Source organism: Dreissena polymorpha, chromosome 6 (assembly GCF_020536995.1).
Source record: "Dreissena polymorpha isolate Duluth1 chromosome 6, UMN_Dpol_1.0, whole genome shotgun sequence".
Lineage (NCBI taxonomy): Eukaryota > Metazoa > Mollusca > Bivalvia > Myida > Dreissenidae > Dreissena > Dreissena polymorpha.
The window spans coordinates 12855686-12869859 of NC_068360.1; the positions used below are offsets into that span (position 1 = coordinate 12855686).

The following is a 14174-nucleotide window of genomic DNA, read 5'->3' on the forward strand; positions in this document are numbered from 1 at the left end:
AATAGAAAATATTTCATTAACATTCTTTATAAATTCACCAAAAAGCACTAACCAAATCCCAGATTTTGTTCTGTAAAATATTAAACATAAATATATATCTGTAAAACTGAGAAAGATAAGGTGTGTTTGTAAGCATACCTGTAACGTCATACAGATGTGCATCCCGAAACCTGTTAATGTGACGTCAGACAGCATTTTGTGTATCCTGAAGATAATCGCCTATGCCCTGATATTAAGAGAACACCGGGATGCCTCGTATCCACGAAAGAAATCCAATCATCACGAGCCGCACGTACGGTGTGGTGTATGTGGCCGGTATGTGATGACAACTTCCATTCATTCGTGTGCGTTGTTGACGGTTTGAAACAAAATGAACAAATACTCAATATAATATTGATAAGTAGTAGCACCGACAAGTATAACCTTACAAGACGATTAAATAACTTTTCTTGTCAACACGTGTTTACATGAACAGTGATACCGTATATCTGGTTCTGTATAAGAAAACTGATTTCTTATAAAAGGCTATATATCAGAACACTTATTCCTTATATCAGGCTCAGTATGGGAACACTTATCTTTATATCAGGTTCAGCATTAGAAAACTGACTCCTTATATCAGGTTGACAATTAGAACACTGACTCCTTATATCAGGCTCAGTATTAGAACATTGACTCCTTATATCAGGCTAATTATACTAACACCTAATCCTTATTAAAGGCTCAGTATTAGAACACTGACTCCTTATATGAGGCTGAGTATTAGAACACTGACTCCTTATATGAGGCTCAGTATTAGAACACTGACTCCTTATATGAGGCTGAGTATTAGAACACTGACTCCTTATATGAGGCTGAGTATTAGAACACTGACTCCTTATATGAGGCTGAGTATAAGAACACCGACTCCTTATATCAGGCTCAGTATTAGAACACTGACTCCTTATATCAGGCTCAGTATTAGAACACTGACTCCTTATATGAGGCTGAGTATTTGAACACTGACTCCTTATAACAGGCTGAGTATAAGAACACCGACTCCTTATATCAGGCTTAGTATGAATAGAACACCCATTCCTTATATTAGGCTCAGTATTAGAGCACTGACTCATTATATCAGGCTCAGTATGAATATAACACCCATTCCTTATATCAGGCTCAGTATTAGAGCACTGACTCCTTATATCAGGCTCAGTATTAGAACACTGACTCCTTATATCAGGCTCAGTATAAGAACACCGACTCCTTATATCAGGCTCAGTATAAGAACACCGACTCCTTATATCAGGCTCAGTATAAGAACACCGACTCCTTATATCAGGCTCAGTATAAGAACACCGACTCCTTATATCAGGCTCAGTATTAGAACACTGACTCATTATATCAGGCTCAGTATTAGAACACTGACTCCTTATATCAGGCTCATTATTATAACACTTATTCCTTATAACGGGATAATTATTAGAACACTGACTCCTTACATAAGACTGAGTATTAGAACGCTGACTCATTATATCAGGCCCAGTATTAGAACTCTTATTCCTTTTATCAGGCTGAGTTTTAGACAACTGACTACTTATATCAGGCTCATTATTAGAGCACTGATTGCTTATATCAGACTCAGTATTAGAGCTATGACTCATTATAACAGGCTGAGTATAAGAACACTGACTCCTTTAATCAGGCTGAGTATGAATATAACACTCGTTCCTTATATCAGGCTCAGTATTAGAGCACTGACTCATTATATCAGGCTCAGTATGAATAGAACACTCATTCCTTATATCAGGCTCAGTATTAGAGCACTGACTCCTTATATCAGGCTGAGTATAAGAACACCGACTCCTTATATCAGGCTCAGTATTAGAACACTCATTCCTTATATAAGGCTCAGTATTAGAACACTGATTCCTTATATCAGGCTCAGTATTAGAACACTGACTCCTTATAACAGGCTGAGTATAAGAACACTGACTCCTTATAACAGGCTGAGTATAAAAACACTGACTCCTTATATCAGGCTGAGTATAAGAACACTGACTCCTTATATCAGGCTCAGTATTAGAGCACTGACTCCTTATATCAGGCTCAGTATTAGAACACTTATTCCTTATATCAGGCTCAGTATTAGAACACTGATTCCTTATATCAGGCTCAGTATTAGAACACTGACTCCTTATAACAGGCTGAGTATAAGAACACTGACTCCTTATAACAGGCTGAGTATAAAAACACTGACTCCTTATATCAGGCTCAGTATTAGAACACTGACTCCTTATAACAGGCTGAGTATAAGAACACTGACTCCTTATAACAGGCTGAGTATAAGAACACTGACTCCTTATATCAGACTCAGTATTAGAACACTGACTCCTTATATCAGGCTCAGTATTAGAACACCGACTCCTTATATCAGGCTCAGTATTAGAACACGCTCAGTAATCGACCCTTTATTCCGTATATCAGGCTCAGTATTTGTACACCGTTTCTTTATATCATGCTGATAATTAAAACACAGAGTCTTCACCATTTAACACCTATCAGGTTTAACATTATAGTGACTATTCAAAACAGACATAGAAACTATGTACTTAAATACCTGTTCCCGGCATTTTTGACAACACAGCGTTCCCAGCATACCACACCACGGCCTCGCCGGATGGTGTGAGCATTCGGTTTATAAACGACATTACACAATCGAAAGATAGAACATGTGAGGGCCTTTGCTGAAATCATTTATTACTGCACTATGATTGTGTTGTTGTTGTTTTTGCACCATTTTCAAACAGTTGTCAGTACATGTGTGATGATTATCGGATTCCTTTGTTTATATTCCGGTAGCAGTACAGTATATGTCATAGCAGAATTTGATGTCAGAATTTAGTTTTAGCCATGCAAATAAACCATCTTGAATGATGTTTATAAATCGATTTTTAATCAAACGGATTAATATAAATACGACAACGGCTACCAATGCCCGCGTGAATTAATTATTTAAATTACGGCGCTGACTTGGACACGTAATTAATTCACTGCGTGTTAAATAATTTATGACTATGCCAAAGAAGTTGTGCATGCCCCACTCCCACCTCCTCCCCAACGGTAAAAAGGACATGACGTATCTTAGGAAACGTAGTTTCAGGCGATGATTTCAAACAGACAAGCACACGTCATGGGTTCATAGTCCATATGCATGCCTACCACGCCTTACTCTGGTAAGGGATTGATTATGGAAAAAGACGCTTATCTTCTAGTACAAACAAAGCTCATCCATATAGTCTCCTTTCAAAATCACATGCCGTACCAACCATTATTTTTTTATAAGTTTTTTTTCTTCAACTTTGCCGATGTATAACATGTTTTTTTATTGCGGTTACTTTCTAAAAAGTTGAAATTGGAATACAAACGTTTGTGAAGACTGACTTAGCTCGGAGGAAGCACATAAGCTAACATTATTTAAGGCCGCATAAAATTAATTTGTTCGTGATGCCTGACACATTACAATCACCGAACATATTTTCTCAGTATGTACAATTAAAATACATTATGTTAAAAGAAAGTGTTCCTCTCTTTTGTCATTAGATTGCATTCTTTGGAGGTTCGAAGATCTTTTAAGAGGCAATGAATATCAGTTATAGCGAACACAAGAACATACATGTCGAAAGAAGGCAAGTAAACGTCCCAAACAGAAGGCACATGCTTTATAAATATGTAGTTCACTTCAACGTCCAAGAATCAAGTTAATATCTAACTCCACAGATAAATGAATTGTAAACATAGTCTTTTCAATGTTCATTTTCGATAGAAGTCATTACAAATTGGGACCAGAAACGTACGTGCCTAATTAAACTAAATTCCACCATGCATAAAACAGTTCTATTCTGGACAGTAAATGGCCTATGAACTCCGAGTATGGCCTTGATCTAGAGCATAGTAGTCTGGTTCTTGCGCGAGACACGTCTTGATATGCTGATCATAGTTTTCCACACAACAATTAGTCTTGATGTCGTGATCATGTGTTCCAATTCATTATAAAAATCCAATCATGCACAATATAGCCACGAACATTCCCATTCACTAGTTCATGAATATGTATATACTCCAAGTATCATCTGTGACCTCGACCTTTTAGCGAACGACATGAGTTGTCTTAATATGATGGTTATTTATGTATATTTCGACATTTACTTTCACATATCCAAATAAGTGTATCCAAAATTTTAGTGCCCAGTGTAACCGTAACATTTAAGCGAGCGACATAGCCTGCATGACGTTAAACGTCTTAATATGCTGATCATGTATGCCAATCAAAAATCGAATAATGGACACAAAGTTACATTTAACCAAATGAAAAACAAACAAACGCACGAACGAACAAACAAACTGATCCACCGACCAACCAACTAATCAACTATGTAACGATCCAAAAAAACGATATGTATCGAGGAGACACATAACATAAAACTAACGACTACAAATATTTAATTAACCATTTCGTGTATGGGCAATTATAAATCGAAACAAATACGCTTGTCATGTGCAATTTAAAAATGTATTTTACGAACAGATCGTTTAACTACGATCTTAATTTAAAAAGCTTGAATGTCTCGGTGGGTAAGCCACTCGAAATCCACAGTTTGGAAATCAGACGATAGCATTGTTCTCTTTCTTTTTAATTTGAAATTATAATTACATGTATATAAAATAAATTAATAATTCATAATGAAGATTTGCTAGCGAATACACCGTTTCCAGCATAACTAACATGTGCAAACAAGTGCCTTTTTGAACAAGATATCAACAGCACAAGCACTATTGTCGAGTTAAATTGACGCGTACATTATTTTCAAGAAACTTTTGGAAAAATCAGTTGTCATTTACTCACAACTTACTACAGCCCTCAATTTGCGGATTCCTCTTTTGAAATAAGACTCTTATCCCGATAAATTTAATGGAAGAAACTACGCAACACTCACCTTTCCCGTTGAAATGCCGACCACAGCACCAGATCAATAGCAATACGTTTGTAATGGAAGCGCTTCTCAAATGTACCATATATAAGCTCTAATGTGAAACTCTGGGTTTTAGGCCGACAGAAAGAAATTCATTCTTAATGTGAAACTGGTCTAATGACCCATACCCGATTTATTTCAGCGCAGTCAGCTCTATATAAACTGAAACTAACCAATGGGAATTCCCAACAGTTTACACAGGTTTAGAGAGTATAAATAGCGTCAATGTATGACATTACAATACCAGAAGGTGTGTCGTAAGCGTACATTGTAAACCTCGCATAGTATACTCAACCTAAACCGTGTCGATTGACTATCAAAGTGATCACAGCCGATGTCTTGTTCATGTAAAAAGAACTTTTTATACGAATAATACGGTCTACAATAATGATGAATTTGCAGAGCATTCATCACACATTAACGGTGTATAATAAACAAAACACTATACTATATGTGCACATATGTTCTTTGTATGCTGTCACTAGGACAGTAATACCGCCCCGAAGTATGTCGAATTGACACTGTACGTTATTTCAGGATCAATGTAAAAATTCTCTAGCGTTATGTAGTCGTCCTTTTGCAACTGAAATAGCGCGGTCAGCGTGCAGGTGTTGCTCAGCTGGCGGTCCTGTCCCGTGGGGATCTCCTGTCTGCAGTAGATGCTCTGCAGCATGTCTCGGGGGGTATCGGGACGGTGCTGAACCACGCCAAGGGACGCGAAGGGACGCGCGTGCTTATACAGCACCTGTAAAAAATGAATATACAGTATATCAGTATATGCACGCAGTGCGACGCGCACTTTGAAAAAGGCAAAGAAGGCAACACAGCTTTCGTTCATTGTATATTGTACAATGTTATACAATGGAAAGAACGAGTACACTTTGGGACTTTTCTAACGCATCACTTTTCAAACTTGAATAGCTCAGTTATAAATGAGTAAAGATATTAGTTTAAAATTTTGCACACGATCATTTGACTACATTATAGGCAAGCCCACGATAAATCATTCATCCGTGACGATTGGACGCTTTCCATATTTGTGCACGTGGAAATGTTGAAACGCGATTTAATTATAGTTTTATTTCAATTTAATTTTTTTAGGTGGGTTCTTACACAAGGAAAACATATTACTAATTTACAAAACCATATAGCTCGTATGAATATTCAGGAGCACAAACGCGCACTTTGCAATTTACTGGCTAACTTTTCCACTTGCTGAAGCGTCCGATCGTCATGGATAAATGATTTTATCGCTAGCTTGCACATATTGTAGTCAAATGATCACATGTGCAATGTTAAATAAAAATATTGACTCATTACTGAGATATGTAAGTTTTAAAAGTGTTGCGTTAGAAAAATCACCAAGTGTAGTAAAAGGCGATATACATGTTATTCCAATTTAATTTCAATTTCATAATTCTAGGTAAGTTTTTACACAAGAAAAACATAACATTGATTAAAGAGAAACAATATGGCTCGTATGAATATTTAGGAGCGAAACGGCTTAATCGGCATGGTGCAAGCCTGTCAGTTATTAAGACGTGTAAGTTTATGCGTTTTACTTTTCACAGTGTTATTATTTTACGTTGTATGCGTTTGCGAATTTGTCTTTTGAAGTGACGTTTTTATTTTGTTAAGTTTTATATTTTGTGGTTTTTCAATTTCAATTAAATTTTCAGGAATTATCAGATATGTGTTGAATTATTCTTGGTCCAAATTTCAACACAAGCCGTTAAAAAATTAGGGAGCTATATTGATATGATTAAGTGATGTGTTAGAAAAGTCTCCAAGTGTACACTTGCTTGATACATACTCAAACTTGTATGCAAGTAGTATAAAAAATATAAAAGGAACTTTTTCACAGATTGAAGAAATAACGATTTTCAAAAACAGTTTCAGATTAACAAAATAATGTATATACTATGCTTGAACAAACATTTTTATACGCCCGTATAAAATACGGGACGTATTATGTGAAACCCCTTGGCGGCGGGCGGCGGGCGGGCGGCGGGCGGCGGGCGGCGGGCGGAAGGCATCACTTTGTCCGGACTCTAATTCAAATTGTATTCATCCGATCTTCACCAAACTTGGTCAGCAGTTGCATCTAGTTGATATCTAGGCCAAGTTCGAATATGGGTCATGCCGGGTCAGAAAACTAGGTCATAGGGTCAATAAGTGCATTTTCAAAGGGGCCACTTTGTCCGGACTCTATTTCAAATTGTATTCATCCGATCTTCACCAAACTTGGTCAGCAGTTGCATCTAGTTGATATCTAGGCCAAGTTCGAATATGGGTCATGCCGGGTCAAAAACTAGGTCATAGGGTCAATAAGTGCATTTTCAAAGGGGCCACTTTGTCCGGACTCTATTTCAAATTGTATTCATCCGATCTTCACCAAACTTGGTCAGCAGTTGCATCTAGTTGATATCTAGGCCAAGTTCGAATATGGGTCATGCCGGGTCAAAAACTAGGTCATAGGGTCAATAAGTGCATTTTCAAAGGGGCCACTTTGTCCGGACTCTATTTCAAATTGTATTCATCCGATCTTCACCAAACTTGGTCAGCAGTTGCATCTAGTTGATATCTAGGCCAAGTTCGAATATGGGTCATGCCGGGTCAAAAACTAGGTCATAGGGTCAATAAGTGCATTTTCAAAGGGGCCACTTTGTCCGGACTCTATTTCAAATTGTATTCATCCGATCTTCACCAAACTTGGTCAGCAGTTGCATCTAGTTGATATATAGGCCAAGTTCGAATATGGGTCATGCCGGGTCAAAAACTAGGTCATAGGGTCAATTAGTGCATTTTCAACGGCGCCACTTTGTCCGGACTCTAATTCAAATTGTATTCATCCGATCTTCACCAAATTTGGTCAGAAGTTGTGTCTAGATGATATGTAGGTCAAGTTCAAATATGGGTCATGCCGGGTCAAAAACTAGGTCACGAGGTTACTTAGTGCATTTCAAGCATTTAGCATGGTGTCCGCTCTCTAATTGAAGTAGTTTTCATCTGATCTTCACCTAATTTGGTCAGAAGTTGTGTCTAGATGATATGTAGGTCAAGTTCGAACATGGGTCATGCCGGGTCAAAAACGAGGTCACATAGTGCATTTCAAGCATTAAGCATGTTGTCCGCTCTTTAATTGAAGTAGTTTTCATCTGATCTTCACCAAATTTAGTCAGATGTTACATCTAAGTGATATCTAGGTCAAGTTCAAATATGGGTCATGCCGGGTCAATAACTAGGTCTTGAGGACACTTTCAAGCATTGAGCATGGTGTCCAAAACCTTCGAACGGGCGTATCTTGTGACAGTTTGGCACTCTTGTTATACTATGCTTAAAGCAAAATTCCTGTTTACGACAATTTGTTAAAGTATTGGCCAATTTTGCTATGAACAATTAAAGCATTATGAGCATGCTTGGCGCAGTGTAAGCGCAAACTCTTTTGTCCCAGAAGCCATGGATTCAAAGGAATGTATTATTTTTACTCTACGTTTTCCTTGCAATTGTAAAAGGTTAAGTCTGTAAAATATTTTTAAATAATGAGATTTTTTAAAACGTTAATATGTCAACAAGTCCTTTTTATTTAAAGTTTATTATGTAATAGGTGATATTTACATAAATACATAATAGGCGATTTCTTGGTATGTATTTATCAAAATACAATCATTTGATATTAATTGTAAAACATAGGATCATTTTGTTTGTTAACAAGTACATGAAGCTAACCTGTGCGTAGATTAGGTATTTTTCAGTGAGCTAACTTAGGCGTTGATGAGGCATGTTGCATGGAGCTGACCTGTGCGTAGATTAGGTATATTTCATTGAGCTAACTTAGGAGTAGATTAGGTATGTTACATGGAGCTAATCTGGACGTAGATAAGGTATGTAACATGGAGCTAATATGAACGTAGATTAGGTATGTTACATGGAGCTAATAGGGACGTAGATTAGGTCTGTTACATGGAGCTAACCTGGGCGTAGATTAGGTCTGTTACATGGAGCTAACCTGGGCGTAGATTAGGTATGTTACATACGCTAATCTGGACGTAGATTAGGTCTGTTACATGGAGCTAACCTGGGCGTAGATTAGGTATGTTACATGGAGCTAACCTGGGCGAAGATTAGGTCTGTTACATGGAGCTAACCTGGGCGTAGATTAGGTATGTTACATGGAGCTAACCTGGGCGTAGATTAGGTATGTTACATGGAGCTAATCTGGGCGAAGATTAGGTCTGTTACATGCTGCTAACCTGGGCGTAGATTAGGTATGTTACATGGAGCTAATCTGGGCGAAGATTGATCTGTTACATGGAGCTAACCTGGGCGTAGATTATGTAAGTTACATGGAGCTAGCTGGGTGTAGATTATGTATGTTACCTTAAGCTAATGTGGGCGTAAATGAGGTTTGTTACATGGATCTAACCTTTGCCTAGATTAGGCATGTTACATGGAGCTTATCTGGACGTAGATTAGGTATGTTGTATGGAGCTCACCTGGGCGTAGATAAGGTATGTTACATGGAGCTAATCTTGGTGTAGATTAGGTTTGTTTCATAAACTAATCTGGGCGTAGATTAGGTATGTTACATGAAGCTAACCTGGCCGTAGATTAGGTGTGTAACATGAAGCTCATCTGGGCGTAGATTAGGTATGTTACCTAAACCTAACCTGGACGTAGATTAGGTGTGTTACATGGAGCTAATCTGGGCGTAGATTAGGTATGTTATATAAAGCTAATCTGGGCGTAGATTAGGTATGTTACATGGAGCTAACCTGGGCGTAGATTAGGTATGTTACATGGAGCTAACCTGGGCGTAGATTAGGTATGTTACATGGAGCTAATCTGGACGTAGATTAGGTCTGTTACATGGAGCTAACCTGGGCGTAGATTAGGTATATTACATAAAGCTAATCTTTACGTAGATTAGGTATGTTACATAAAGCTAATATGGGCGTAGATTAGGTGTGTTACATGAAGCTAACCTGGGCGTAGATTAGGTTCGTTACATGAAGCTAACCTGGGCGTAGATAAGGCATTTTACATGAAGCTAACCTGGGCGTAGATTAGGCATTTTACATGAAGCTAACCTGGGCGTAGATTAGGCATTTTACATGGAGCTATTCTGGGCGTAGATTAGGCATTATACATGGAGCTATTCTGGGCGTAGATTAGGTATTTTACATGAAGCTATTCTGGGCGTAGATTAGGTATTTTACATGCTGCTAATCTGGGCGTAGATAAGACATTTTACATGAATCTAACCTGGGCGTAGATTAGGCATTTTACATGGAGCTATTCTGGGCGTAGATTAGGCATTTTACATGGAGCTATTCTGGGCGTAGATTAGGTATTTTACATGCTGCTAATCTGGGCGTAGATTAGGCATTTTACATGAAGCTATTCTGTGCGTAGATTAGGCATTTTACATGAAGCTATTCTGGGCGTAGATTAGGCATTTTACATGGAGCTATTCTGGGCGTAGATTAGGTATTTTACATGCTGCTAATCTGGGCGTAGATTAGGCATTTTACATGGAGCTATTCTGGGCGTAGATTAGGTACGTTACATGAAGCTAGCCTGGGCGTAGATGATGTACGTTACATGAAGCTTACCTGTGCGTAGATTAAATATGTTCCTGTATAGTCCACCCTAAACTTGCCGTGCTCTGCAACGGTAAATGGGCTATCCGTCGTCACCCACCAAGGTGCCAGCCGGAACACTTCGATGGTAGAATTATCTACAATGCACACATACCTTCTATCTCCTTCTATGTAGTGATTTATACTACACTTAATCACCATAACATAATACTTAATGGCAATTAAATGCTTAGATGAATTTTGACATGAATGTCTTGTCTTCGATGGTAAGCCCCTGTTTATCTTAAAAATTTGAGCATAATTGTGCCACGGGTTATTTCTACATGTTGTGTAGACTTTTGAACTCAAAGACTCACAGTTGTGTTCATGTTGTGGTTGAAGTCCGCTGCGGGGAATAAAATGCGCTGACTTCAAGGTCTTTTTCTGAAATATATAAGCACACATAAGCACGAATTTGTATGTCCAAATAAGTGTGTGACCTATGTCCGTAGAAATTGGAAAATGTCAGCGTGTGAATCTGTAACAGAGATATAATTTGAATAAATGAATACAATCGGAGGCCGTTCTTGTCATCTGTATTATAGATTACTACCGCGAATGGAATATCTTATAAATGAACCTTTTTTTCTTTCTTTTCTTTCCGCATCTTAGTAGGCTTTTGATTGTCCTTTTTACTTCGTTTCACCCTTTGATGTATGAGGGTCCGCTCGACGTAAAGATGGGAGTCAACAACACCCTACAATAATAAACAAGTTGTTTATATCTTACACATTGTTCATGTATACACATAAGCTTCACATTTCAAATGATCATTGTCATTGATTTATGCACATCGCAATCAGGATAGAGCAAGCACGCGATGACTTTTGAATTTGATTTTGATTTACTTCCCTTGATAAGGGGTGATTTGCAGTAAAATAGCATTACGACACCAAATATTCACTTGATGTAGACGTATTGCTGTAGACGTCTGTTTCTCTACATATAAGTTTTTTACTTTGCATTATTTTATCTTCATCATAATACTGTAATATATACAACTAAAATCGTTATTTTCGGACCACATCATTGCCCGACAACAATAGGCTGTCCGGCCAGCACAGTGGTTGGTACATGAGCATCCCACCTAGGCGACTCGGGTTCAATTTCCTATTCCGGCTGCATGTGGGTTTGATTGGTGGTCACAATACCGGACAGGTGGGTTTTCCTCCGGCAATGCCGGCATTCCCCCCCCCCCCCCCACAAACACACCTCCCCCCACTCACACACACCATAAAGCCACGGCAAAATTGAACAGTAACAACGAAATAGCTAAAAATTTCACATATAATTCAAACCTCGCTCCAACTTTCGTGAGTCAGGTAAATTAATAAGACAATGGTGCTATTTGACACTCCGGGTCCACACATAATGTAGCCTCTGGTTCGGAAAGCACCTCATAAATCTCGAAATACACACACACACACACACACATCATTATCCGACAAAAAATTACTAGTTACTAAATCACATACTCGTAAACTGTAAACTTGTATGTAACAAAAAAAAAAAAACTTGTATGTACGTACTATTTATTACTACAGGCTTTTAAATTATTCCAGTAAGTGCAATGGTTGGCAATCGCGGTTCTCATCTAAGACAGTTTGGTACTCCCCCCCCCCCCCCCCCCCCCCCCCCCCCATTGCACAAGACCACAACGAAACGTACCAATATTTCAGTAAGAACGCAATAGCTTAAAAAGCAGCTATAATTCTGGCAAACGTTTGTGATAAATTAATTATTTTAGTGCTTGGGCCCACTCTGGGTCCACACATAATGCAGCCTCGGGCGCAGAAGGACTTCATTAACCAAGAAATACTCGAACACATACAGTCTGTTGAAGGGTTTACCCGTTGAACTGCATGTCCTGAAACGTAGTAACTGGATTGCAGACTTACCAGATCACCCAGTCCGACTTCAGGAGCGGGGTAACTGTTGACACCGTTACTTGGAATGTTAACATGACGTACTCGGTCACGTGACTGCCGCAGATCATCCAGTTCTTGAGTCAATCTCACGATGAGTATCGTGCAATAAACGCACCAACAGATCACACACACTCCAAACACCGTCATTATTATACATGTCCTCATATACCATTGACGACAGTTACATGTTATGGTCACTTTTGATTTCTGAAAGCACTCTCCAATGTTGTCTTGGTGGTCAAACATGTTTAATCCGAGCATCACGTTTAATCTCTTCCCTGATTGCAACTACCGGTTAACATAGTTACATTTCTTTGGAAGATTTTTTACTTACAGTGTAAGCAAACATATTATCTATTGATAATTGCATATCAACATGTTCGTGTCATATGTAGTCTGAACTACGACCCAATTATGAATGTAAACACAGTGCCTATTGCAAGATTAAACTTTTTATTGCGAAATGAAATGTATAGTCTGCCTTTGTAATTGTAATAAAATTAATTTTTATTGTTTAAACAAAAAACTTCTTCTTTAACTTAAAATGACTTTTAGGTATCTGGTTTAACGATACCCGAATTGCAGCGGTTTAATCTAAAATAGGTTTATGTACCCGGAAGTAAAATATTACCTAATATAGGTCTTTATTTAAACTCGTATTAAATTAATTTAAGCAGATGTTGTAAATTAAATACGCATTTGTAACATCATGACGTGTGCGACATGTTGAGACTCACATGCAACATGATCACGTGTTGTGAACAGAACAAAGACCTGCTACTGAGAGGAGTACTCGTCGGAGTCTATTGACAACGCTGCGTGATCAAGGGCCTTTTGAGATCGGAACCCACTCTTCTTCCTGATCAGGCCGTTTGATATCAGAACCCACTATGCTGCGTGATCAATGGCCTTTTGAGATCGGAACCTACTCTTCTTCCTGATCAGGCCGTTTGATATCAGAACCCACTATGCTGCGTGATCAAGGGCCTTTTGAGATCGGAACCCACTCTTCTTCCTGATCAGGCCGTTTGATATCAGAACCCACTATGCTGCGTGATCAAGGGCCTTTTGAGATCGGAACCCACTCTTCTTCCTGATCAGGCCGTTTGATATCAGAACCCACTATGCTGCGTGATCAAGGGCCTTTTGAGATCGGAACCCACTCTTCTTCCTGATCAGGCCGTTTGATATCAGAACCCACTATGCTGCGTGATCAAGGGCCTTTTGAGATCGGAACCCACTCTTCTTCCTGATCAGGCCGTTTGATATCAGAACCCACTATTCTGCGTGATCAAGGGCCTTTTGAGATCGGAACCCACTCTTCTTCCTGATCAGGCCGTTTGATATCAGAACCCACTATGCTGCGTGATCAATGGCCTTTTGAGATCGGAACCTACTCTTCTTCCTGATCAGGCCGTTTGATATCAGAACCCACTATGCTTGCGTGATCAAGGGCCTTTTGAGATCGGAACCCACTCTTCTTCCTGATCAGGCCGTTTGATATCAGAACCCACTATGCTGCGTGATCAAGGGCCTTTTGAGATCGGAACCCACTCTTCTTCCTGATCAGGCCGTTTGATATCAGAACCCAA

At 38.8% G+C, this 14174-nt stretch overlaps 2 protein-coding genes across 4 annotated transcripts in view; both read right to left on the reverse strand.

Annotated features, from left to right (window-relative positions):
- LOC127834192 (uncharacterized) overlaps positions 1-2760 on the reverse strand; it is a 35278-nt gene extending 32518 nt beyond the window's left edge. For all 3 annotated transcript variants that reach the window (XM_052359839.1, XM_052359836.1, XM_052359838.1), the window contains exon 1: positions 139-2760. The gene's annotated coding sequence lies outside the window, so the exon portion shown is untranslated. The remainder of the gene's footprint in view (positions 1-138) is intronic.
- Positions 2761-3684: 924 nt separating this feature from the next.
- LOC127834193 (uncharacterized) lies at positions 3685-13167 on the reverse strand. Its single transcript, XM_052359841.1, has 5 exons — positions 12553-13167; positions 11235-11351; positions 10972-11038; positions 10628-10752; positions 3685-5757 (listed from the first exon to the last, which is right to left on the reverse strand). The coding sequence occupies exons 1-5, from the start codon at positions 12841-12843 to the stop codon at positions 5494-5496; spliced, it is 864 nt and encodes a 287-aa protein (XP_052215801.1). The 5' UTR covers positions 12844-13167; the 3' UTR covers positions 3685-5493.
- Between the last annotated feature and the right edge of the window lie 1007 nt (positions 13168-14174).